General features: G+C 35.6%; 1 protein-coding gene across 2 annotated transcripts in view; it reads right to left on the bottom strand.

Annotated features, from left to right (window-relative positions):
* LOC120625895 (general odorant-binding protein 70) overlaps positions 1–26893 on the bottom strand; it is a 43370-nt gene that overhangs the window by 7282 nt on the left and 9195 nt on the right. For both annotated transcript variants that reach the window (XR_005658829.1, XM_039893154.1), the window contains exons 2-4: positions 21849–21942; positions 5858–5958; positions 2410–2445 (exon numbers count right to left, since the gene is read on the bottom strand). Coding sequence is in view for 1 of the 2 variants with exons in the window: in XM_039893154.1 (XP_039749088.1) it covers positions 2410–2445; positions 5858–5958; positions 21849–21942 (231 nt within the window). In the remaining variant the exon portion in view is untranslated. The remainder of the gene's footprint in view (positions 1–2409; positions 2446–5857; positions 5959–21848; positions 21943–26893) is intronic.

Genomic DNA, 26893 nt, shown 5'->3' with positions numbered 1-26893 from the left:
AACGTAACTGTTTTCGGAACGTTTCGCAACAATTATAAATTGCATGCTACTATGAAGTAAGCGCAAAAAGAATACTCGCGATATATTCTTTCATATTATTTAACGTCCCAAAAAAATTTACGTATTTTTTAAAACACTGTATGTAATTGATTTTTATTTTTTTGTTTCTTTCAGTTTCGTTCCAAGTTACATTCTATGGTCTTGCACAAATGTCAAAACGGGCCTATTACATTTTTCCGACTATAGTGATATTTTTTTCTTGAAATATTTGTTGCATTGACTTTAAAAATCAATTTAAAATACCTTTCTCGCGGCCATAATGCCTGCAAGACCTTGGAGCGGTTTGCGCTATTAATTCAATCTCATACCCTAATAATAGGTCGGCTTCAACATTTTTATGACAGTTATATTTCTGAAGGGATTTTTCAACAGCACAATAAATAGGCAAATTAGTTTTTGAATTTTACGAGCCGCTACGAGGTTAACAGCAATACATTTTGCGTTTGACTAAGTACCGGACCATGGGGTCCTAAAAGCGCCACAGCAGTTTTTTAATTTGTTATTTTATTTTGCATGTGCTGTAAAGCATTATATTTTAGCGGATTAAGTTTTGAATGTCCAACTATATAACGTTTTAACGTTTGAATGTATAGCTATGGGTATATGTAGGTATACCCTCGTACATCCAGACTAAGAAAAATTTTATACATTAAGCAAAAATAACAAAATAATATGTGCAAATTATGTTTCGGTAAATAACCTAGACCCAGGCATTGTATCATTTAGTAAATATTTTATTGGTATTCTGTCACTAACCCCCTTATTACGTTGTAAAGCGGTTGTTTAATTAATAAAGAAAGAAAAAAGGAAAAATAACTACGCGATGTTTTATCTTCTTCTTTTGAATGACAAATTACTGATGAAGAGAAAGGAGAATCATTGTTTAACTTCTCAATATCTATATTACGTTTATTAGTAAGGTCGATAGTTTCTAATTTTAATTTATTCGTATTCAATATTTTTGATAAGGAAAGTTTTAACAAGGCGCGAATTGTAGTAAATTATGTCAGATCCCCAAAGAAGGACTGGTAGTTTTTACCTCATAAATTACGTTTTATGATACGAATGGAATGTTTTGGTGTCCACTCTTAGACATGTTGCTCTATGTGTATAGTGAACAAATTGGAGCAACGCGACACAGGGCCACGGCTGCCATAAAGCGTTAAAACTCGGCTTTAAGGAGATTGATCGTTGAACCAGCTCGGCCTTGTAGTAAAAAGAGCCTTAAGTATTGTGGTATTTAAGACCCCAACACATTATATTAATATTATATGTTCGAATGGACATCTATTAAAATAAAATAAATATCCTACGACAATACACACATTGCCATCCAGCCCCAAAGTAAGCGTAGCTAATGTTATGGGTATTAACGCAAGCTACGCTAAGATGTCTGATGAATATTTATATCATTTGTGAATAATCTACATATACAGATAAACACCCAGACACTGAAAAACATTCATGTTCATCACACAATAAAATCCCAGTTGTGGGAATCGAACCCACAGAAAGCGGGATTACTGCCCACTGAGCCAAGCGGCCGACTTATTAAAACATATAATATAATATATAATAGTGCGTATACTATGACAACTCACAGCTTAATTGAGAGTCTCATTGCAACGCAGCATTGCAACAATTCTGGTTAGCGGCAGAAATAACCATGGCGATAGTAGGTACTTCCCCGGACGAGCTGTGTTACAAAAAGCTCTCCTACAGAACAGCGAGACACCGTGGCATTCTTATGTGCTAGATGTTCCATCAACAAACACGAAACGTTTTTTATCCTCGTTTCTGATACATACCGCTAAGATAGCACAATAAATAGGCAAATTAGTTTTTGAATTTTACGAGCCGCTACGAGGTTTACAACAATACATTTTGCGTTTGCCTAAGTACAAGACCATGGGGTCCTAAAAACTACAGTTATTTTATTTCGCATGTGCTGTAAAGCAATATATTTTGGCGGATTAAGTTTTGAATGTCAAAGATGAACACTCGTAAATCTCATAAATAAGAAACGCCCTACCGGCGACTGTGTTTCCTGCCACGTATAATTACCTTCAAGGCAAGAGTGAATAGGCTTTTTATAGGCAAGCATGCTCCAACCTAGACCTTATCATTGTTTTATAACGGGCATTAATGTCGTCAAGCGCTGGCCTATCGTTAATAAAAAAGTTTAAAGATTTAAGTGCAAAACGGAATTAAGAACAATGAATAACCTATAAATTGCAATCGACTGTAGACAATAGTTTTCTCTTAAACTAGAGTAAATAATGAGATAGTAATCGCTAGTTACAAGTGTTTCACTTTTACTTTAAAACAAAAGTGGGTAGAGGTACTTACGGCTTTCACTTTTCTATACACGCACTGCAGCAGGCACTGGAAAATAGAGAAAAATAATATAGTAGTTGCGTATTGTCTTCTTTGAATGTACACGCCATTCATTTGTGTATGTGTCATACAGAAATAATTTTTTATTTAAGACTAGACTCATCATCATCATCATTTCAACCAATCGACGTCCACTGCTGGACATAGGTCTTTTGTAGGGAGTTCCACAATCCACGGTCCTGGGCCGCTTGCCTCCAGCGGCTCCCTGCAATTCGATTGATGTCATCTGTCCACCTCGTTGGGGGCCGACCTACGCTGCGTTTACCGGTGCGGGGTCGCCATTCCAGCACTTTAAGACCCCAACGTCCATCGGTCGGAGAACCGATATGTGCCCTGCCCATTACAGCTTCGTGTCTCGCTGAGCTATGTAGATAACTCTAGTTCTTCTACGGATCTCCTCGTTTCTGATTTGATCACGTAGAGATAGTCCTAGCATAGCTCTCTCCATCGCCCGCTGAGTGACTATGAGCCATCGCCCGCTGAGTGACTCTGAGCCTTCTTATGAGGCCCATAGTTAGCGACCACACCTCAGATACGTAAGTCTCACTGTTCGAAGACTTCTAATCTGCAGGCACTGATTGATTTTGGTCTACAAAAACTAAGTATTAATGATTCAAACAGGAAATATTTATTAGGTGTAGGTAAAACTACGTCGACGGTAGTGGTAGCACTAGCATTTGGACCCAAGAAAGAACCCCCTTTGTTGGGTCGGGCCAAAAATTGTGAAATTTTGATTCCACATTCAAGCCCGAAATCGGAAAATTACCATTTTCAATCCCTTTTAATCCTATTTGCATTGCCAAATCTGCACGTTACGACCCTAGCAAACGATGCAACGCGGCTGGCGATGCAACGCGGTTGGTAGGTACATTGTGTACAGCGGTTTAAACTTTTTATGGTAACTTATCAGAAGTTGCGCTCGGACGAAGTCGCGGGGAATATCTAGACAGTAGATTGTATACTAAAATTCTATTAAATTCGAAATTATACTTTTACGAGTTTTAACTATTATTATTTTTCGTTTTTCCTGAATGGCTAATCGACGGCAGATGAGAAATATTTGCACTAAATAAAGCTAAAAAGCAAAGGATCCATAATCTATATAGCTCGAAAACTCGGCAATATAAAATGCCTTTCGCCGTCGAGTAGGTACTACTAATAAAAGGTCCCATCATCGCACATCGTAGAATTTATTATGATGTATCATAATCATAATAGATTACACAAATTAATAACTATAATAGATTCTAAAGGCACTTTTAGTGCGTAGTTATAAACTGGATTAGGGATTTCACTTTTTGTGCATATTCCACTGGCAATGGCATTTAGCTCCATTTTTGCTTTATTATAGTGTGCAAATCTGCTTTTGGTTTAATATGACTGCCTTTTTTTTATAAAGATTCATCGTTGGATGACGAAGATGGCCCACCAGATGGTTTATGGAAACATTTCGCAGGGCATGCAAGGAACACTACCCGCAACGTGCCCATCAACCTGGGCACGTAGTGGGTCATTAACTTATAAGGCGTAGGTGTTAAGACTTCATAAAAATAAAAAAATAAATTAAATTCATAAAAATTGATAATTCCTCCAAGTGTAGGTAAAAACCCTAATATATTTTTTTTAAATTATAAAACCGCAATGTGTCGTCTCTTGTCTCAAACGTGTCTCATTGTAATATGAACCTTTGAAAAAGTAGATCGAAACCGCAACGTTTCCTACTAGATGACGCTACAGTCGCTATAAGACTGATGTGAAAGGCATATACTAATTTCGGCATCGTCGCGACGGTAGCGAACGGCCCTAGCTTAAGTGGAGAAAGCGCTCAGGCCGCGATTGCCAGAGAGCCGCAGGTTCCAATCCTGTCGGTTCCGAAAATTTTTATACGCATTTCAAATTTATAAAAATTGATAATTCCTCCAAGTGTAGGTAAAAACACTAATAAAAATTTTGACAATTTTTTAAAAAAATGTTGTCTAATGTGTCTGTAATTTCACCGGCAACCGATAATATTCTGTTGCCGGTGAAATAATAAAATATTGCCGGCCATATTCAGACCGGTACATTGCAAAAATGCTGCTTGTCGGCGGACATAAAAACGGCAGTAATACACCAAAAAATGTCTACGACGACTAAAACCTATTTTTTTTTATATTAATAGTGGGCAAACGATCAAGTGGGTCACCTGATGATAAGTGATCACCGCCGCCCATAAACATCTGCAGCACCAGAGGAGGCACCGATACGTTGCCGGCTTTTAAGGAATTTGTTTATCCGCCCCTTGAATAACCCTAGATTGTATTTTTGATTTTATCCGATTCCTTAATTCAGATTTTTTTAATCAATCTTTGTGCTAAGCATGTTACACAAAGATAGCTTGGTTTCTCATATACAAATATCAGTGAATAAATTAATATACTGTCAATCTAAATATGATAAATAGAATTGAACAGCCTACAATTGTGCATTTAAAAAAGCTTATTTAGATATTTTTCACAATTCCGCTCTGAGTTATAAGCGCAAAATTAAAAAAACTGTTTGTTACGTAATCCTCTTTTATTTTTATTTTTATTTTTATTATAGTTTGTAGTATCTTTTTTTTTAATTTATCTCTTTAGTTTTAGGTTCTGTATTTTGAAGAACGTCTATATTTCATGATGCATGCAGAGTTAGCCTGTAAGTGGGGTATACAATGTAAAATTCAGAATATTACCGTTATGTTTAAAATAATTTAACGCATTGTACGTTGTACGTGTACGTTGGCTTCCTAAATAAATAAACAAATCTTCTAGGCAAAGTGGTAAGCGCTGCGGTTTTGTTAATGGGAGGTCCCGGGTTCAAGACCCGGCAGAGGCAATAAGGAAATTAATAATTACTGAGAATTCTCTAGCTGGTGTTATGGAGGCTAGTTTCCAACTTACCGGGACCTATTACTTAAAACCACACGCAGCCAGTAGCGTGCACAGGGTTTTTGACCAGGGTATGCATAAAGCAGGTACATGGCATAAAATGTGAAAATTCCCCTCTAATACGAGTTATATAAAATAATTTGGGTATGCAGTGCTTTTGTGCATGTATGAAGTGCACGTCACTGCATGCACCGCTGCGTGAAGGAGGTCGACAAAAACTAACCTAATAACTGCTGCCAATGGATTAAACGGTTTTAAGCTGCTGGACAAAACCGTGGAATTTGGAACTCCCTACATATATCGGTATCCCTATATCGGTTGGTATGATGATGAACTGCCAATCGGTATTTGTGTGACATCGTACCGAAACGCTAAATCGCTTAGCGGCAATTTTATGTCAGTAGGGTGGAACTGACAACGACTAATGAGTAACCCCAGACAAAAAGACGCGGTAGTTTTTTTTAAGTCACTGAGTACAAAGTGATATTCACCCCCGCGATTCTCTTTTCGTCGTGTGTGAACGGCACCTCCCGCTTGTTTCGTCGCCTCTGCGTCGGCATCGTATGCTCTTCCTTAATCACGTCCAGGGCCTCTGAAATATACAAGGAAACCTGTAAATTTACATGACATTACAGGTACATTACAGGTTAACGATCATAGATTTATGTTTGTTCATTATAGTTTGGCTTGACAATACTTAAAGAAAACAGCCCCCTGTGGAACAGAACAGTCCCCTGCGATATAAAATGACAGGGGACTGTTGGACAGGGGACTGTCATTTTTACATGTAAATTTAATAAAACAAATTATTGAAACGCATAGCAATAACAAAACAAATATGGCAAAATACTTAAATCTCAATTATTTTAAACAAATTGTTTTAATATAAATTTTTAAAATGGCAAAAAAAGCCTTCCCAGTGGACTGTTTTAACTAACGGTTGAGATGAGTGATTCACTAGCAGACGCAGCGGTGGCACTTAGAAAATTGCTGCCCGTTTTGGTCTACACCCGTACATACTTCACACTGCTTGCGTTCTGTTTACATGTACATTAAAACTATCATAATCAGTGATATTAGAATTATGAATATTCTCAATTATTTTAAACAAATTGTTTGAATATAAATTTTTAAAATGGCAAAAAAGCCTTCCCAGTGGACTGTTTTAACTAACGGTTGAGATGAGTGATTCACTAGCAGACGCAGCGGTGGCACTTAGAAAATTGCTGCCCGTTTTGGTCTACACCCGTACATACTTCACACTGCTTGCGTTCTGTTTACATGTACATTAAAACTATCATAATCAGTGATATTAGAATTATGAATATTCTCAATTATTTTAAACAAATTGTTTGAATATAAATTTTTAAAATGGCAAAAAAAGCCTTCCCAGTGGACTGTTTTAACTAACGGTTGAGATGAGTGATTCACTAGCAGACGCAGCGGTGGCACTTAGAAAATGGCTGCCCGTTTTGGTCTACACCCGTACATACTTCACACTGCTTGCGTTCTGTTTACATGTACAGTAAAACTATCATGATCAGTCATATTAGAATTATGAGTATTCTGAAATGAGATGTGTGAAGTGCAAGGGACGGCAACCATTCCAGTCACAGGTTGAGTCCGCTATCATCTTAGACTGCATCATCACTCGCCACCAGGTGAGATTGCAGTCAAGGGCTAACTTGTAGTGGAATAAAAAAATAAAAAAGATACCTCACTCAGTGCTCTTTTTTAAAAACGCACGTAGCTCTGAAAGTTAGAGGTGCGTGTTAAGCCGAAGCGGTGTTTCTTTAATATAAAAAATAACGTGTGAGCCGTCACGGGACGCCTGGCAGATGTGAAACATCGAAATTGTTTTTTGTAAGTTATTGCAGATATTGCTTAATGAAAAGATAAAGCAATACAAAAATGTTCCAATGAAAAAATACAACAAAATGAATAACCACTCCTTTTTGTAAGTCGGTTAATAATGACAGTTTTATAACAAAATTAGTATTCATTTGTATTGTTATACAATAATTCCATCATATAGCGTGGCGAAGCGTCGCCACGGCCTGAGTCGCCACGCAAAAATCAGGTTTAAACTCCGCCTATAGATGTTTCACTATCAAACAATATCTCCCTATAATTTTTTTTCTTTTTAAATTTTTTCAAAATTGGTTGAAAGCCTACAGCCATTATACTCTTTAAATGATTTTTTTGGCGTGAAGACTTATTCTGCTGACTCTGCTAGTCATCATTACGATAAAAAAATAAAAAAATAAATAACAATCTGTTTAATTTAATTTATTTCTTTCACGTTGATTGTTTTTCAATCATTTAACTTTCGTTTTAATTATTAATAATAATATATTTTTTTTTAATTTGAAATAGATTCTACATTGTGATTATACTATATCAACTATAATCATAATGTATACTGATTTGAATGCTTTTCTAGGCCTTGTCAACTGCATTTCTATGTGTAAGGAGTAAACAATAAAATTCTGTTCTATTCTTAAAAATAAATAAATAAACACAAGCTACGCTTACTTTGGTGTTATATGGTGATGTGTGTATTTTATGTGTAGGTACTGTATGTTTATTATATATTTATTCGACGGCCGACTGGCGCAGTGGGCAGCGAACCTGCTTTCTGAGTCCATGGGTTCGATTCCCACAACTGGAAAATGTTTGTGTGATGAACATGAATGTTTTTCAGTGTCTGGGTGTTTATCTGTATATTATAAGTAATTCTGTGTATTATATTCATAGAAATATTCATCAGCTATCTTAGTACCCATAACACAAGCTACGCTTACTTTGGGGCTAGGTAGCGATGTGTCGTAGTTTATTAGTAATACTATGTCATAATATGATTACACTACGATTTATCGAGCACGTTGTACAGACATGCTAGGTGGGTTCATGCGTGGCGTGCGATTTCATAGGTAACACATGAATGAGCATGTTATGCAAGTAAATGGGTCAGGCTATTGCGAGCCGACAAGTGTGTCCCAATACACAACCGCAATATGGGTTCGAGGATATTCGCTTGCACTCTAAAAGGAAATCTTATCTATTGACAAACCGGTTTACTTTCGCGTTGTTTTTCGAAATTCGCTACTAGCCATATATCTTACCGAGCGAATAAAGATCTTCTTATAAGGGGCTATAAAGCGAACTTAGATATGAGGCTTAGCATATTCTTTAATTTAAAAGTTATCCAATTCAAATTCACATTCAAAATTTCTTTATTCATGTAGGCCTATCACAGGCACTTATGAAGCGTTCATACATATATGTTTACTTAATAGTAAGGGGATGGTGATAACTTCGTTCGCCAACTTAAACCTAAAGATACGAGGGTTCCAAACGCGTCCAAAGAAGAGCCCACAACAAACTTAGCCGGATATTTTTTTTCTCGTTATCAACATCTCATACTAAATTTATGTTAAGCTATGAAGCTAGAGCAATTCACACCTAAGCTTTTTTATCGTTTAAGTAATCCTTAATATTATAATAGGATTTTTCTGAGCATTAAAAGATTATATTATGAAAATTAAGCTTAATTTGTATGGTGTAATTTATAATTTCTTCAATCCTTATACTCCACACCAAACATATCTTCGAATTGAGAACCTACTCCTTTTTTTTTAAGTCGGTTAATACTTAATAATATGTGTTCTCAATTTGTATTAATTTTGACATACTCAGCCTCCTGAATAATTTGAACGCACCCAGTCCTCTTAAAATGTTGAACTTTTGTACTTTTCGAGCAAATGTGGTAAATTTTTTTAACTATACATTATAGTTCATTAAACTTTCTGATTACGCACTGCTACATAACAGTGCCCTTAACGGTTTTATATAACAAAAAATCAGTGTTCAATCGGAAAAAATGACACACATCCTTCTTTAATATCAACGTGAAAACGCACTAATGAGACTGTATATGACGCTAATTGCGTTGTTAATTTTAAAATGGCGGATTCCTAAATTAAAGTGGATGACCGCGTCGAACCTTTTTTGGCTACTTTAGGGGGGCGTGTGACTGGCCTTAAGAGTGACGTCATTTGTGGGGACTGAGTTATAGCGTTTTAGGATTTTTGTTTTTTTTTATAGTAACGATTGACGGACCAAGCTGTTGACCAGGGTATGCATAAAGAAGGAAGATGCCATAAAATAGGAAAATCCTTCGCTTTTATGCGTTATACAAATATGTAAAGGTAGGCAGAGCTTTTGTGCATGTATGAAGTGCACGCCACTGTATGCAAGGCATGCAAGGAACACGTCCTGGACCCGAGGTTTATGTGTAGTTTGTGTGTTACTTACGTGCCTGTAATTGTACCGGATCCAATGCTCTTCACACCGGAACATATCATTGCAATAATAATAATTGCTGCTTAGCGGCATAAAAAACCGGTGGTAGAGTCACTACAAACAGACTGACTTGACGTTTGAAAAGTGCTTATAAACTGGGCCTTCTTGAAATAAATGATTTTTTAATTTGAATTTGAATTCGTAGCACTGCTTCCCTGGACGAGCTCTGCCACAAAAAGCTCTAATTCCAATAACATACAGGATAAACATGTTGCTCCCCCAGTAAATGCTCATCTAATTTATCGCCATTGCTATGGGTTCCACGACCAGCTTAGTGACTGAAGGAAATGTTATCAAACATCCTAAGCAGGCCATGGACAGTGCTATGCGGTAGAAATAAGCATCAAAGTGGTACTTCCCCGAACGAGTTCGGTCCGAAAAAGCTCTGCTACTGAAATGATGTATTGTTCACTATAATTACTTTAATAAATTCTATATACCCTTATGACCAACATGCTGTTCCAACGGTGTTACAACTGTGGGATCAGCATATGCAAACAACCACAGTCAGAATCAAAGACAAAAATATCTTTATTCAAGTATGCCCATAGGTGGCACTTTTAATGCGTACATAAGCATTACACGGTAGTGAGATGATGGCGATAACCACATTCGTAAATTAAAAACTAAAGCTACGAGGGTTCCAAACGCGTCCTGGTCTAAGAAGAAGCCCACAACAAACTTAGCCAGGTGTTTTTTTTTGTTATCACCATCTCTCAATGTCATTTAAAATTATTAGAAGAGCAACCTGGTTAGAGCAATAATTCACACCCAAGCTTTTCTATCGATTACGTATACCTTTATACTATAACAGGACTCTTCTATAAGCTTACGTTTAATACAAACTTTGAACTTTTTAAGAGACATCTCCAAGATGTTAATGGATAGTTTATCGTAGAATTGTATGCAATTTCATTTAAACTAATTATGAATTTTATGTCACCTAGTATATTGCACTGTAAGTTTATTCTTACTTCTAATGTTTAAATGATTGCAGTCACATTACATATCACCTTATTTTAAATAGGTACTTAGGTACACTACATTAAGAAGTTCACAGAGAGAATGGCTTGGTAAACCCTTATTTCAGAATTACAGTTTAAATTTGAGTATTTCAATGCAATTTTCATTTCAAAACCAAAGTAACTACTAAGTTTCAAAATTATTAATTCAACTCAAACTTTAATAGTTAAGACCGCTCATCGCACGGATGTAAGGTTTTGTATTTAGAACAATCCTGCTCTCATTTGACTTTATAAATAATTTTAATTGCTCATAAATAAAACGCTGTAACTCTGAATGTATCCTATATTATGTGATCGTTTAGTATGGCACGACATTTGGCAAGTGAAGCTCTTGAAAGTAAACTTGTTTTTCGATTTGTGATTCAAAAGATTTACAGGTTAACAATGATTATTTTCGTATCATTTATTATTAAAAGGCACATGTTATACACTAAAGAAACATTGCAAACTAGTTGTTGCCCGCTTTCTTGGCCCGCGTTTGTCACGTTTGGCAAATCCATTGAATGTATCCCTATTTGTGATCGTTTAATATGGCAGGACATTTGGCAAGTGAAGTTCTTGAAAGTAAACAGGTTTTCGGTTTGTGAATTTTAAAGATTTACAGGTTGACAATTATTATTTTGGTATCATTTTTCAATTAAGGTACGTGTTACAAACTAGTTGTCGCCCGCTTTCTTCGCCCGCGTTTGTCACATTTGGCAAATCCATTGATTTTCCTGGGATAAAAATTAGCCTATGGTACCCTCCGTCCTTTTAACTAACGCTATGTCAAAAATCAAGTCGATTGGTTTCTTACTTAGGGTATAAAGTAACGTCAAACAAATAAACAAACAACAATATTATTAATATAGATAAATAAAAAAACGTCAGCAACAACCTTAGTCTTTGTTAATCAGGCAATAACAGTGTGCTGAGTGCGAGATTATCCATCTATTCGATCGCGTAAAAGTTAAGTATGATTTGTATGGCGTCGAATGAGCGCCATCTCTGGTCCCTAGATGGCGTTCTTTCAACGCCATTCAAATCATAGTTAACTTTTACGCGATCGAATTGGTAAATAATCTCGCACTCAGCACACAGACCATACTATGTATTAATAAGTGTTTGTATTTTCATTGGCTACTGGAGATAATATGGCAACCCGCGTTTGAGCAGCGTGTGCTCTGGATTCCTACCCCCCTGTACCCACCAATAGGGCATTAATGGCTAATGTTGATGAAACAATACTAATCATTATTGTTCGTTCAGATTCCATAGACCATTGTCTCTCACATACATCACGGATTTCAGATCATATGTTCCTTTGAGCGGATTATTAATTACCAGTAATATTAAACGGAATTTCATCCACGCAATTGGAAATATTTAACGTACTCAGGCCTCCTACGCAAGATAGTGTCCAATCATGAATACCGACCTATTACCGCGGCCGTTTGGTCTCCTCGTGGAATGAGAAGGAGTTCATGCCGTAGTCCATTACGCTGCTACGGTGCGTATTGGTAGACTTCACACGCCTTTGAGATCATTATGGTGAACTCTCAACTCTTCGCTCAGGTTACAGAAGGTGCTGTCAGTTAAAGTACGACCAAATTCAATATTCATTTATTTCAAGCAGGCCTAATATAAGCACTTTTGAAACGTCAAGTCTCTGTGTGTGTAGTGACTCTACCACCGGTTCGGAAGGTATTAGGCATTATATAGATCGAACTCAATGTAGGATCCTTAATGTTAAGTTACGTCTAAATGGAAGTCATAAGTATCCGTAGAAAAATTGAATATTGGTCTATATCGCACGTTCTTGCACTTTTGCCAAGGCAAATAACATTCTAGCCTGTAGACTGTAACAAGGTAGATAAATAAATAAATATACTACGATAATACACGAATCGCCATCTAGCCCCAAAGTAAGCGTAGCTTGTGTTATGGGTAATGTGATGACCTATTAATATTTTCATGAATAATAGTATACATAAATAGGTACTTATATAATACAGATAAACACCCAGGCGCTGAAAAACATTCATGTTCATCACACAAACATTTTCCAGTTGTGAGAATCGAACCCACGACCTTGGACTCAGAAAGCAAGGTCGCTGCCCACTATAAATAAAATATTTGATAGCTGGTATCGCATATAAAGTAAATTATGAAAATAGAATAAGTTTCAAAGGTAAAGGGGAAAAAAATACCAAACAAATTATGAGGTTCTCAATTCGGTTGTATTTTTTTTTCTTTAGGTTTGTTACCCCTGAATTCTAGTGCAGTGTTTCAAATTATCATACAAGGTGGTACGGAACCAATCATCTTCGAGATCAGCTCACACTTCGCCAATTTGATTCCAAAAGTAGTCACTGGTCTTTTGCCTGCATCTCCAAATGTGTTAATTGAATCCAAGTCAGTATTTCTGTGAGTCAGCGCGACCTCGGTTACAGTTAAGAGTTTTAACCTTCTACGTTGGTAGCTAGGTACATATGGGTATATATATGAGAACGTCCGTTGACAATATGTATCGAGGACGGTTTAAGAATACAACTGTTATGTAAATCTGAATACCGGTAAAACTATGCATATACCTTCTGAAGTTCTGAGCTGCTAATTTGGTTAAAACACTCTATCTTTATGAATTAGACAAAACTAAACTGTAAACAGGCTAACTTGTAATGTAGCGCATTCTTTCTTTAAAGACATTGAAGACACTGTCTACTTACAAGATAACTTAAAACTAATTACATTAAGTTTTAGATTAATTTTTGGTGACCATTAACATCAATGTTAAAAACTTAACTAGCTGCACAGTTACAAAATGTTGACAGTTAGATTTTTTTTTTAAAATAAAAAACGACTTTTCTACAATAAAGTTTATTGGTAGATTATTATATAGTTGCACTAAAACGAAACAGTTTCTGCAACAGTTTTAGTTCTTGTCCTAGCTACTTTGTAACTTAGCTAATGGATAGCGTATCCTTTTTTCTAGTAATATTTTGGCAATTATTAGGTATGAATTACATATACTAAACAGAGCGCCAGAACAGCCAGCTTTCTAGCTTGTGTATACTGGGCGGTCCCGAGTTCACTCGATGAACCTTTCACCCCAGAGCGTGACGGTTCAGTCTAACTTCTAATTTTCTTTAGGTTTCTTACCCCTGAACTCCAGTGCAGTGTTTCAAACATACGGACCAAAAGAAGTTTTCACTTCTAAAAACTCTACTACTACTAAAAATAATGATGTGTTAAACAATACCTAAATACCGTACTATATACCGTATCTAAACAACGTGTAACCGAATTACGGAATACTGTTGAAGGATGCATAAGTATATTTCATAAGGAATGAAAAATATTATGTCAAAATAAGCATATTTATTTTCCTATACAAACGAATTCACAACATTCTAAGTGTTTACTTTTGACAACCCTATTGAAGATAAAAGACCGACACGTGCACAGTATCTACGCTACGCGACGCGTACCTAATAAAGTGATGTTATTTGATTTTTTTCAGTAAGATCTTCGGTAATGATTTTCTCAAAATCTAGTAACGTTTCGATTTCACAGACAAGTCTCCAGGATAGTAAATAATGTACCTCTCAAGCCTCTAAATATAAACATATAGATATATAGATAAAAAAACATTACTATGTTTTCAATAAGTAGACAGGTACATTCCGTAATACAATCCGGTTTGTGACATTTCCTTGTTACGTTTCTATTCATATTCATTGCAGATTCTTAAGTAGGTAAATAAATAAGAATAAAACTAAGGAAGGAACATTATGTAATAACTTATATTGCAGTATAAAATCTAGTTTATATGCGAACAAGTTTGTATGCGCAGCCTTTAGGAACGTCCGATAATTCGACACAAGGTTGCGAAATGAACGCGTGTGTAAACTGTATTGCAAATTCGAACGTGTAATTGAGTTAAGTCGTTCTTGGAGGGTCTTATTTCCTCATCATCAATGTGTATCAAAGTCCCACTGCTGGGCTGTGGCCTAGGGGGGGGGGGGGGGGGGGGGGGGGTTTACTTTGACTGCTGGTTTATAACCTGTCAATGATGATAAGCGACGGTTTCATTAACTCTTCAAGGTACGGGAGTGAACCACGCCAATTTGATACTAACTCCTAGTTTGCACATAGGATGCTATATCACCGGTTCAGGCGGCAGACTTAGAGAGAAGAAGCCGGCAGGATACACAGGCAGTTGCTCTTTACCAAAATTCCAATTTAAAAGCCATGAAGAATTAAAAAACATAACTTACCCTATAAGTAGAATTAAATACTATTCAAGGTCATTTAGCGGAAATAATAAATAGTATGTTAACTACTTTAATTTAAATTATTGTCAGTATTAAGACCACTGGTTAAGTATTCGGCTTGAGTTTTACGGGGCCTAGTTTGGATATTTTCTACGTTTTCTAAGTCGAGTATGTACATTTTGAGCAATTAAAATATCACTTGCTTCAACTGTGAAAAAAGAAAACACCGTGAGGAAACCTGCATGTTCTCCATAATGTTCTCAAAGCCGTGGGGAGTCCACCGATCCGCACTGGGCCAGCGTGGTGGACTACGGCCGTGAACCTGTTTCATTTTGCGAGGAGATCCGTGCCCTGTAGTGGGCGGGTATGGTTTGCTATGGTGATGATTGTCAGTAATAAAAACACTTTTGGCCAGGTCCGAGAATCAAATTCAAGACCTCGTGGTTCGTAGTCGAACATGCTCACCACTAAACCAACGTATTATGATTTGTTGCATCTATTGCACTAACTAATCTGCAAATTAAATTGTAATCAAACTCCAGAGGCTGTTACGAGAATGTTGTAAAGTGTCGTGGCTTAGACACTTAGTTTGCAGGTTGCAACTAGCGCAACTTGTACCTTGCTTTATTAGCATTATTAGCAAATTTAAGCCGGCGATGTTTGCAAACGTGTTTTAGTATTAGCTAAAAGATACTCGTGCATGTATCAAGCTATATTTTATACCCACGACTTCGTCTTCCAATAAATTTGACGGCCGATTGGCGTAGTGGGCCGCGATCCTGCTTTCTGAGTCCAAGGCCGTGGGTTCGAGCCCCACAACTGGAAAATGAATGTTTTTCAGTGTCTGGGTCTTTATATGTATATTATTCATAAAAATATTCATCAGTTGGGGCTAGATGGCGATGTGTGTATTGTCGTATTATATATTAAATTAAATATTAAAGCTACTGTATTTTTCCTAACCTTTCATTTACGTTAGCAACCTTATCATTGCTTACCGCCTTTTTGGTGCAAATGTTTTAAAAGTAGTAAAAAACAAGTGTAAATTAAAACAAATAATGAAAACAAATATAATAAACAGAGCTGTTCTTAATTACATTTTGAAAACGTATACTCATTTAACCTATTCTGTACCCATTGGCGTGCGCTTCATACATGCGCAAAAGCACTGTCTACCTACTAAAATTGATGTAAGGCTCGTATAGAAGGAGAATTTTTGCCGTTTTATGCAATTTTCCTGCTGTATGCATACCCTGCTAAGAAACCTAGCGCACGCTACTGTCTGTACCCCGCGGTTTCACTCACATCCGAGACATTTTATAAATCTAATTAAGAGCGTTTTTGTAAAACATTGTACCTATTTCTTAACGACTGTATAAAATGATGATATATTATGAAAATTATGTTTAATTGGCTATACTTCACGAAAAGCGGGGAGAATCTGTGTGGTGTAATTTATAATTTCTTCAATCCTTATACTCCGCACCAAACAGATCTTCGGCAATGTACGTTTCTATTTCTATACAATCTATGCACGTTTCGCTCCGAAACCGAAGTATCTTCAAGAGATGATGACTTTACAATGAATAATTGTTAAAATAATGTAATGAATAATTGTAAAATGATGATGTCTTATTTGTTCTTTTCGTTTACAAATAAAATAAATTCACGCTGAAATCCGAAATAAAATATAGCTACCTACCTAATGTTCGTTCAGGATGAAATAACTTTCTAATAGATGAAAGAATTATTAATCGGTTTAGTAGTTTCCATGTTTATCGATTACAAATGTACAAACAAATAAAATAAATTTGGCTTGAATCTGGTGGGAGGCTTTGGCCGTGGCTGGTTACCACCCTACAGACAAAGCCGTGCCGCTAAGCGATTTAGTGTTGCGCTGCGATGTCGCGTAGAACCCGATGAGGGGTAGGTATGACTACCATACTCCCTAACAGGTTAGCTGCCACCATCGCTACCGTCTTAGACTGCACCATCAGTTACCACCAGGTGAGATTGCAGTCAAGGGCTAACTTGTAGTGAAATAAAAAAAAAAAGAAAAGGTGTGTGTACTTATGTACACGCGTTAGAAGTTACAGTTCTTTGGCGTAACAAGACAACAATCTTTTCAAAAATTTTTTGTAGAAAAAGCGACACTAACAATAGAAAAAAGGTATAATACATTGAATAATACATTGAAAGTTTTGTTATAACGCATCATCTAGTTATCTCATTATAGGACAAGCAAGCTTCAATCAACATAAACATTTTAGATTTTTGAACAATTAAATCACCGGAATGAGCCCGCAGACTTTGACAATTGAAAGTGTCACTGTCAAACCTTATAGCTAACTTCATGGTGTCCGTTTTTTGTGACGGTGTGCGCGCGCATCGTAAAAATTTACTCTCATCATTTTTTTTTAAAAGAAGCATAACTTAAAAAAAATCTTTATATATATATTTCTTGTGTGCGTGTGTATGTCACCGAACTCCTCCTAAACCGTTGGACTGATTTGAATGAATTTTTTGGTATGCGTTTGGGTAGCACCCTGGATGGTTTGGATTCATAAATCAGCCCGACAGATGTCGCTGGGGTCCGCTAGTATATATATATAGCATGTGTTACTTCAGGATAATAGCTTTCTAATTGATGTAAGAATTATTAAAACTTGTCCAGTAGTATCCATTTTAATCGATTACAAATGTACAAACAAACAAACAAATATTTCCCTTCAATTAAGAACTAATGAACTCATTATAGATTCAGATTATTAATAAGGCTATACGTTATACTTTTTTATTTTGCTGCCTTCCAAATAAATCTGATAAGAATCAGTCATTCCGAAACAATGGGATTTTATTTGTTTGAATATATACTTATATGTATGAAAATATAACTGGCTCGTTAGTCTAATGGTTAGGATATACTACTACGGATCACGAGGTTCTAGGTTCGCACCGGGTCGGGCAAAATATTATATAAGGTATTGTATATCTATCTATCTATATATATAAAAGAGAAAGTGTGTGGGTATGTTCCGTATAGGCTCCGACACGGCTGGACCGATTTCAATGAAACTTTCAGAGAATCTCCGGATTGACCTGGCGAGTAATCCTGTAAAGTTTGGTGACTATCGGAGCACTCCTATTTTTGAACTGTCAAACTGTCAAATACAGCTTTTATTTACTATGATGATAATTGATATTCTATTGTTGGGTGTACATGGGTGTAGATAATGATCTTCAACCCGCTCGAGAAGAGAAAAGAAGAGAATGAATACAGAGAGAAATAAATGATTTAATATATTATGAGACTTAAATTAAAAATTTAATGACGTAATTTTATTGTTTAAATAAAATAAAGCACAATCTAGCCCGGCGAAGCGGTGGGTACGCTAGTTTTCTATAAAATAATTTTCAGTACAAGCCTGGAGTTAGGAAATTGGCGTGATCAACGCCCGTGCCTCGTAAAGCAAGTAAAGCCGTCGTTCCTGGTTATCATCACTTACTTGAAGTAATAGTCGTTAAAGCCTACAAGCCCCATTGGAGCAGGGTGGTGGGTCTATACTCTAAACCCATCTCTCCGAAAAGCGAGACCTGTGCCCAGCAGTGGGACGTTAATACGCTGCGGATGATGATGATGAAGAATGGTGGGAAACCTTTTTATAAAGTATTTAAAAAACACCCAATCTAAGTTGCAAGTGTATAATTGTGTTCAAGTGATTGAGTTCACGTTAGGTAACAGTTCAATACACAGATCTTTTATAACTTCGCATTATTTAACCTACGTAGCTAACTAAGAATAAATAAATAATGAATATAAATATACTACGACAATACACATCGCCATCTAGCCCCAAAGTAAGCGTAACTTGTGTTGTGGGTACTAAGCTGACTGATGAATATGTTTACGAATAATATACATAAATACTTAGAATATACATATAAACACCCAGACACTTATAAACAGTCATGATCATCACACAAACATTTTCCAGTAGTGGAAATCGAACCCACGGCTTTGGGCTCAGAAAGCAGGGTCGCTGCAAACTGGGCCAATCGGCCGTCAAGAATGTATTTTATACTAATACTATTTGTTGCACGCGTCGGCGTTTATTACGGTTTTTTTAAAAATCCCTTATATTTGTTTCCTTGGGATAAAAAGTAGCCTATGTTACACTCCGTTCTTCAACTCTTTATGCCAAAAATTAAGTCGATTGGTTTCTTATTAAAGGACTAAAGTAACAACAAACCAGTCAAAAACCAACACACCTACGATTTATACTAAAAGTATGGATTATAACGCTGAATGTTTGTTTGGTTGTACGCGCCAATATCGGGAACTACGGGTGCGAATTGGAAAAATCTTTTTGTGTTGTATAGACCATTTATTGAGAAAGGCTATATAACATTACGTTACAATTACATGGAAATGAATCGTCAACCTAATGTATTCCGTTGGCTTGGCCCAGCGGTGGGCGCTGTAGTTTCAAGTTGGAGTTCCCGGTTTCGATTCCTAACAGGGGCAATTTGGGACTTTATAATTTCTGATTTTCCTCAAGTCTAGTAGGAGGCTACGGCCGTGGCTAGTTACCACCCTACCTAAAAAGGCTTGCCGCTAAGCAATTTAGCGTTCCGGTAGAAATATAGAAACCGAGCATATGGCAGTTATATTAAATCCACATGCCGAAGTTTGAGGTTAATTTGAAGTGGAATTAAAAAAAAAACAATGCATGCGTTGCGTAAACAGTTAAAGTTAAGCCAAAATAGTGTATGTCCATCTTTAATAGTTCTAAAAGAATTTCCATGATAGCATGTCTATCTTAGATTGACTCATACGCGCACGAAGTCGCTGGGGACCGCTAGTGTCGGTATGCGATACTTTTACTCGGCCTTGACGTTACTTCATTAATTCGTACTGAACACAATCTTTGCAGAAAAATATAAAGTGTATCAAGTAATTCGAGAATTTATTTTCGGCGGCAGCAGGAAAATAATATGTAGGTAAATAAATAAATAAAAATAAGTAAAAACACACATCGCCGTCTAGTCGCAAAGTAAGCGTAGCTGGGTACTAAGATGACTAATAATAATAAATAAATATACTTTAACAAACAACGTTATATTTCAGAAAATTAAAAAAAAAACCATAACAAAATACACACTAAAACCTTCCGAATGAGTCAATCTGTTCATTAGTGAAAACCGTATGAAAACCGTTTGGTAGTTTTTCAGTTTTATAATATGTTAAGATAAAGAACACTCCTTTAAGCTATGGAGTTTACTGAAGAAAAACAACAGTTTGTGGAAGTCCATTAAAAAAAATATTTATATATATACATATATACTAGCTGTTGCCCGCGACTTCGTCTGCGTTTGATTTTGTTTTTAAAGTATTCAGTATCGCTAAGCTTTAAATGAGTATAGTAGTATATATATAAAACATGTGACTGTAAATTAATTATAGACAAATAATTTGCAATAAAATAAAATTGCGACTATAATTAAAGATCTATGCCTATCTCTTAAGTTGGACCAGACTGCTCACGGTGTGCCAATTTAATTTAAAATCGGTTAAGTAGTTTAGGAGTCCATCGCGGACAAACATCGTGACAGGAGATTTATATATATTAAGATATACACTATACGATAAAGATATCAACTACTGTCTACAAGTTAAGTATTACGTATGGTTGCAGACCGTGCATTACTTTCACTCGACCTTGACTAGTTGTGACCCCGTGTTACGTATGCAAGATCAAACGATCAGACGTGCGAATTTCCCATACACCTAATGATTTGATTTTTAAGATAAACACACACAATGCACGCGATTGTATTCTCTGAAAAAGTAATTAAACACCCTAAATTCTATTCATGGAATATGAAACAAGTTTAGCAAGCTGTATCTAGGCTAAATATTATTTTATATCACACGCTAAAATGAACTAATAAATAACTATAGTATTGCAACTTCGCTTTTAGTAACGCAATAAATATCATTTAGATATATAAACTGTAGGTATTCATTCAATGTTCTTGACTCCTCAGTCTTTTATTTTGAGAAAATTCAAACACACACAGTCAATACTATTGCCGATAAAAATATAAACGATATTAAATAATATACGGCCGATTGGCGAAGTGGGCAGTGACGCTGGTTTCTGAGTTCAGGGCTGTGGGTTCCAGTCCCACAACTAAAAGCATTTTGTGGGATAAACATGATTTTTTTTCAGTGTCTGTTGTAATCTGTATATTATAAGTATTTATATATATATATATTATTTATAAAAATATTCATCAGCTACGTTTACTTTAGGGCTAGATAGCGTTGTAGTATTGTCGTAGAATTAATTATTTTTTTTACTAATAATTCAATTCTTACAAGTTGTCACTGACATAATATGGATAAATGCTGTCTAAAGATGCTTACGTGAGTAAGTGAGAAAAAATGTTCGCTAGTTGTGCTGTATTTAACATATCGCACATAAACGTTATCATCATTACATTAACTCTCAAAGATTGTTTTGGTCTGAATAAAAAAACTTTTTATCTTTCTATCTTCTATCTAAAAAATTTTTTCCAGTGATGATGAAAAAAAAATGAAAAAAAAAAAAACTATTTTTAAAAGACAAATACAATAACAAAATTTCCCGTGGAAACCTGGGAAGTATTCGCAACTTTGGGTTAACATGACTACCATGAATCTTAGTCATGGTAACAAAGTTTAGAAGTTAATAAAGCTGATTTTTTTATTATATTATATGAGAAAAGAATAGAATTTATTACACTGCACCGGACCAAATGTTCCATTGTTCTTGAATAAACGATTCACTCACCTCTTAATATAGATACTTTGATTTCATCTTGACACCGCGTGATCACCTGTTCTATTTTCTGCGGAGCGGTGGAGGGGGTCCGACATCGTGTTTCCTGGTAAATAAATAAAACAGGAAATTAATTTTCTTCTTCTTCTTCCTTTCAAATAAATAGGAGAAGTAAAAATAGGATTGAAAAGGAAATTAAATGAATATACCTACACTTTATTGTAGACCAAACTTAAAAATTAGTAAGTAATAACAAACCGGAGTTAATAGGCGGCCTTATCGCTTAAAAACGATCTCTGACAGGAAACCCACCAAAAACATAAAGTTCAGTTATATTTGCTTTAGTTTTAAATAGGTAAAATGTGTAGCATCCTTACTAGTAGAATAAAATGAAGGCAACAGCTAGTAAAATATATATTTACTTATTTTCTTTATTTAATGCAAGGTTTTAATGAAATCCGGCTACTCTTAGTCTCATCCGCCTGTTAATGCGGGTAAAATCGTGTGCTAAAGTTAGTAAATAATTTGTAAGTAGTTGGTAAGTTAAATAAAAGCAAGAAAGGAAATAATTTAATATGGAACTGGCATTGATTAAAATAATTATTATATCCTATGTTGAAATAGCCTCGAGTTTTTAGCGTGTTCGACTACTGATCACGATGTCCTGAATTTGATTCCCGGGTGGGGCACGTAATAGTTGTGTGTTATGGGTTTTCAGTTATGAAATTTTCAGCACCGGAGTCTGGTAATTAACCTCGTCCTCTTCCACGTTAAGTTGTCAATATCGCTTATTTTCACAAACATTTGAAAATAATAGTTAAAGCCCACCAACCTTCATTGACGCAGCTTTGTGGGTCAGTTAGTGCGTAGTACATTGCCGAAGATCTGTTTCGTGCTGAGTATAAAGATTGAAGAAATTATAAATTTCTCCATACAGATTGTACTGCTTTTCACGGAGTAATAGTAAATTAAGCTTAATTTTTATAATACACTAGCTGTTGCCCGCGACTTCGTCTGCGTTTGATTTTGTTTTTAAAGTATTCAGTATCGCTGAGCCTTAAATGAGTATAGTAGTATATATATAACATGTGACTGTCAATTAATTATAGACAAATAATTTGCAATAAAATAAAATTGTGACTATAATTAAAAATCTGAGCTATCCTATCTCTTAATTCGGACCAGAATGCTCACGGTGTACCAATTTAATTTTAAATCGGTTAAGTAGTTTAGGAGTCCATCGCGGACAAACATCGTGACAGGAGATTTATAGAGTTCCGCTAAGTAACGCCTGCTTCTATCCAATGTTCGTAACATTTGTATTTTTCTAGTAGTTCGTCCTTCATTCATGTCCTAACATACAACCATTGTACGTACTTGATTTTTGGCATCATCATCATATCAAACTATTAACGGCCCAATACAACGCAAGGGTCTCCTCCAACATTGAGAAGGGTTTAGGCGGTAGTCCACCATGCTGCTCCAGTGTAAATTGGTGTTGATATAATTGCAGAGATGCACAAATATACACAAATGCCAACCTAGTTAAATATGAATTCGCGCAGTTCATTGCAGAATATGTACTATGCATTCTTAAGATTGACCTTACATTCACGACGCATTATGAATCGCAACTACGAGTTAGCTTGTTTTAGTTGTTTCATCACTCATCAGCATCATCCTCAATCCGTTAGTCTCTCAGCTGGTATTTAAGTTACAATACATTACATGGACATTTTAAGTACTTTCATTTTCTAAAAAAGTTAATTTTTCCGAGTAATATGTTAGGTGTCCTTAGCAAGCTTAGTATAAGTTTAAGGAATTTGTTAAAACACATTTATTAGAGCGAGGTTACTATACAATTGATGAATTTCTTAATGACAAGGTTGCTTGGAAGCATCCGGCTCCGCTTTCATCTCTCACAAGATAGAAAAATGAATTTTAAAATGTAAAATTTGAATGAAAAATTGAATTTTAAATAAATTGTTGATATTGGAAAAGAGCAACTGCTGAGTTTCTTGCCGGCTTCTTCTCGGTAGAATCTGTCTTCCGAACCGGTGTTAGAGTCACTACACACAGACAGACTTGACGTTTCAAAAGTACTTATGTTAGGCCTACTTGAAATAAATGAATTTTGATTTTTTTTTGTACATTTTAACAAAAGTACTTGAACGTAAATACCTAACTCATTGTAGCAATGGCTGTGTTCAATCTCCCATATCGAGGTAGGTATATTGGCTGTTGGAATACAAAGGTACTTAATACTTTTCCATAGTTATCCATTTAGTAATTCTAACTATCCGTGTCCGCGATGAATTTACATTACCCTATTTCCTGCGGTATAGAGTATTAAGATTTTTATAGTTAATATCATGGAGTGTCAAACTGGCAACATGGCGATGGCCGCAATCGGTCAGGGAAACTGGATGTATGTATAGTATCACTAACACTTTGCTAATCAGTAATGACCATGATGAAAATGTATCAATGGCTGTAAGTCTACTAGAGAAAACGGCGGAAGAAACAAGGTTCCAAATAATGTTACCGTAAAAATATTGACCCTAAAGAATTATTGAAAAAGGTTATCGAGTCTACCGGTGACCCTAGAGCGGGCAGTTACCTTGGCAAACGAAATAGTTTGGCCATCCAAAGGGGCAATGCTGCCAGCATCTTAGGAACTGTGCCTCGCTGCGGTGGTTTCGAAGACGTTTTAGATTTTATTTAGTTTTACATAGTTTATTTTAGGTTATATTTATAAAGCAAACCTAAACTTATAAAAAAAATACCTATTCAAAAATAGTAGCAATAATTTTTTCCCTGTTATTATCCTGTAATCCATCCTCGAAGATATAAAAATTAAAAAAAAAAAAGTTGCAATGATTAGTTTATTTAGATTACTTCTTTAGCTAAATAGGTACATAAATTTCATTGTCTATTTCTATAATGTAGTCAAGTATTTTTCAAATAAGAATGTGAAGATTTTTATTTGAAAAAACCACAGAAACTATTAGAGGCACTTCTGGAATTAGAAAACATTGCATCGCCAAGTGAAAGTAAGAAGTTATGGTCAATTACTTTAAAAGGCTTTGATTAAGATATTAGGTACAGTTCATTGGGTATTATTTTATGTATATAAAGTTAAGAATTCCATTCAGAAATGCTTTAAGATTCTAAAAATGTCATATATTAGTTCCTAGTATAAATGTAACATTGGCAACATTACAGTGAAATCTACACGGTAAAGTTTTGCTGTGCAGTAAAGTTGTGTCTTAAATATGTATTTAAATTAGTATTAGCAAAGACCATTGCGTCATTATTTTTCCTATTCGATCATTATGCTTTTAATGCACATAGTGGCTTAAGATAAGCGGTGATAGCTCAGTAGCTAGGACTTCGACTTCGCTTTCGGGGTGCCGAATACGAATCCCAGCACCACGAATCACGCACCTCTAACTTTTCTAAGTTATGTGCGTTTAAAAAAATTCAAATATCAATAACAGTGAAGTAACACATCGTAAGGAAACCAGCATGCCTGAGAGTTCTCCATAATGTTCTCAAAGGTGGCCGTAGTCCACCTTAATCCCTTCTCATTGTGGGATGATGGTGGTGATGGATTGATATGATGAATGGCTGCTATATAAGATGGGCAAAGATGGGCCTGCCTAATGGTGCCCTATATTTAATAATCAGGAAACCAAGATCTCGGAAGGGTGTCTAGCAATGTAGCTCATTGTGGGATGATGGTGGTGATGGATTGATATGATGAATGGCTGCTATATAAGATGGGCAAAGATGGGCCTGCCTAATGGTGCCCTATATTTAATAATCAGGAAACCAAGATCTCGGAAGGGTGTCTAGCAATGTAGACGCACAGCGTTTTGAGCGACTTTTCGGGATATTTTTCTTTATCAGATAGATAGAACCCCTTCGGAAAGGAACCAGTTAGACTTTAACTTTCGAATATATCATCTATTAGCTGTTGCCCGCGACTTTGTCCGGGTTTTACCAGAGAAAATTCAGAAATTATAAAATCACAAATTACCCCTGCTGGGAATTCATAGCATTCACCATTTCGGAAGGTCGTCATATTATTTTAAGTTATGTGCGTCATACAATAATATAAATTTTGCGACTTTACCAAGCATACGCCACTTAAAAAATGGTGTATTCTTGTAAGAAATAATCTGGTGTAGTTTTTAATAAGATCTTTTCCAATAAATTAGGTACCTACCTACATGTCTAAAAATGACTGTTTCATCAGGGGTCCTAAATTTTTTAAACTCGCTATAATTTCAGCATTAAATGTCCGATTGGAATGAATATAAAGTATTTTACTGCTTTATCATCAAAGGTGATGGTAAAACTATGTCTTTGAATGTGAATTAATATTGTGGTGCTAACATATTACATAATCCACTTTTGTTTCTACCGGTTATCTTATAAAATATTAGAACACAAAAGGTATTGCGACTTTTCTATGATAGTTAAATATATTCCCTTGCGGACGTTTATCGTCAGTAATAATGAGTACTTATAACAAATAATACATAATTTTTAAGTATCATCAGTAGTTTTGCTACTTTGGTTTACATTATTGCAATAAATATTTCTTCGTGATAGTTTAGCATTCTTTTGGCGAGAATACTTTAAATCGGTACAATACCTTCGGAGCCTGTTGGATCAACAACAACAATAAACAAACAAGAAAATCTTTCCTCTTTATAATATTTGTATAGATATAGAAGCAGGTATAGATATCAACGCAGGTTTACAGTCGCATTATTAGCTATAGAGTAACATCACCAAAAATACATCTTATTGATTACCTCCTGTTGTAAGGAATCCTATTTAGGAAGTATTATTCCACTAAAACTTGCGTAAAGTAGGTATCAACTAAATATGAACAGGTAAATACCAAATAGGTATCTTGCCTAAGACAGTTTACGGATCATTGCTTATGTAACCCGTTCGGTTGCATTGGTTAAATACCTTGGGATTAAGAAAATAGTTGATTTATTGCAATCTCTTGTAGCTTAGCAATCTGAAGCGATACAACC

This window comes from Pararge aegeria, chromosome 8 (assembly GCF_905163445.1).
Source record: "Pararge aegeria chromosome 8, ilParAegt1.1, whole genome shotgun sequence".
NCBI classification, from domain to species: Eukaryota; Metazoa; Arthropoda; class Insecta; order Lepidoptera; family Nymphalidae; genus Pararge; species Pararge aegeria.
This window is presented reverse-complemented; position numbering and strand designations above follow the sequence as displayed.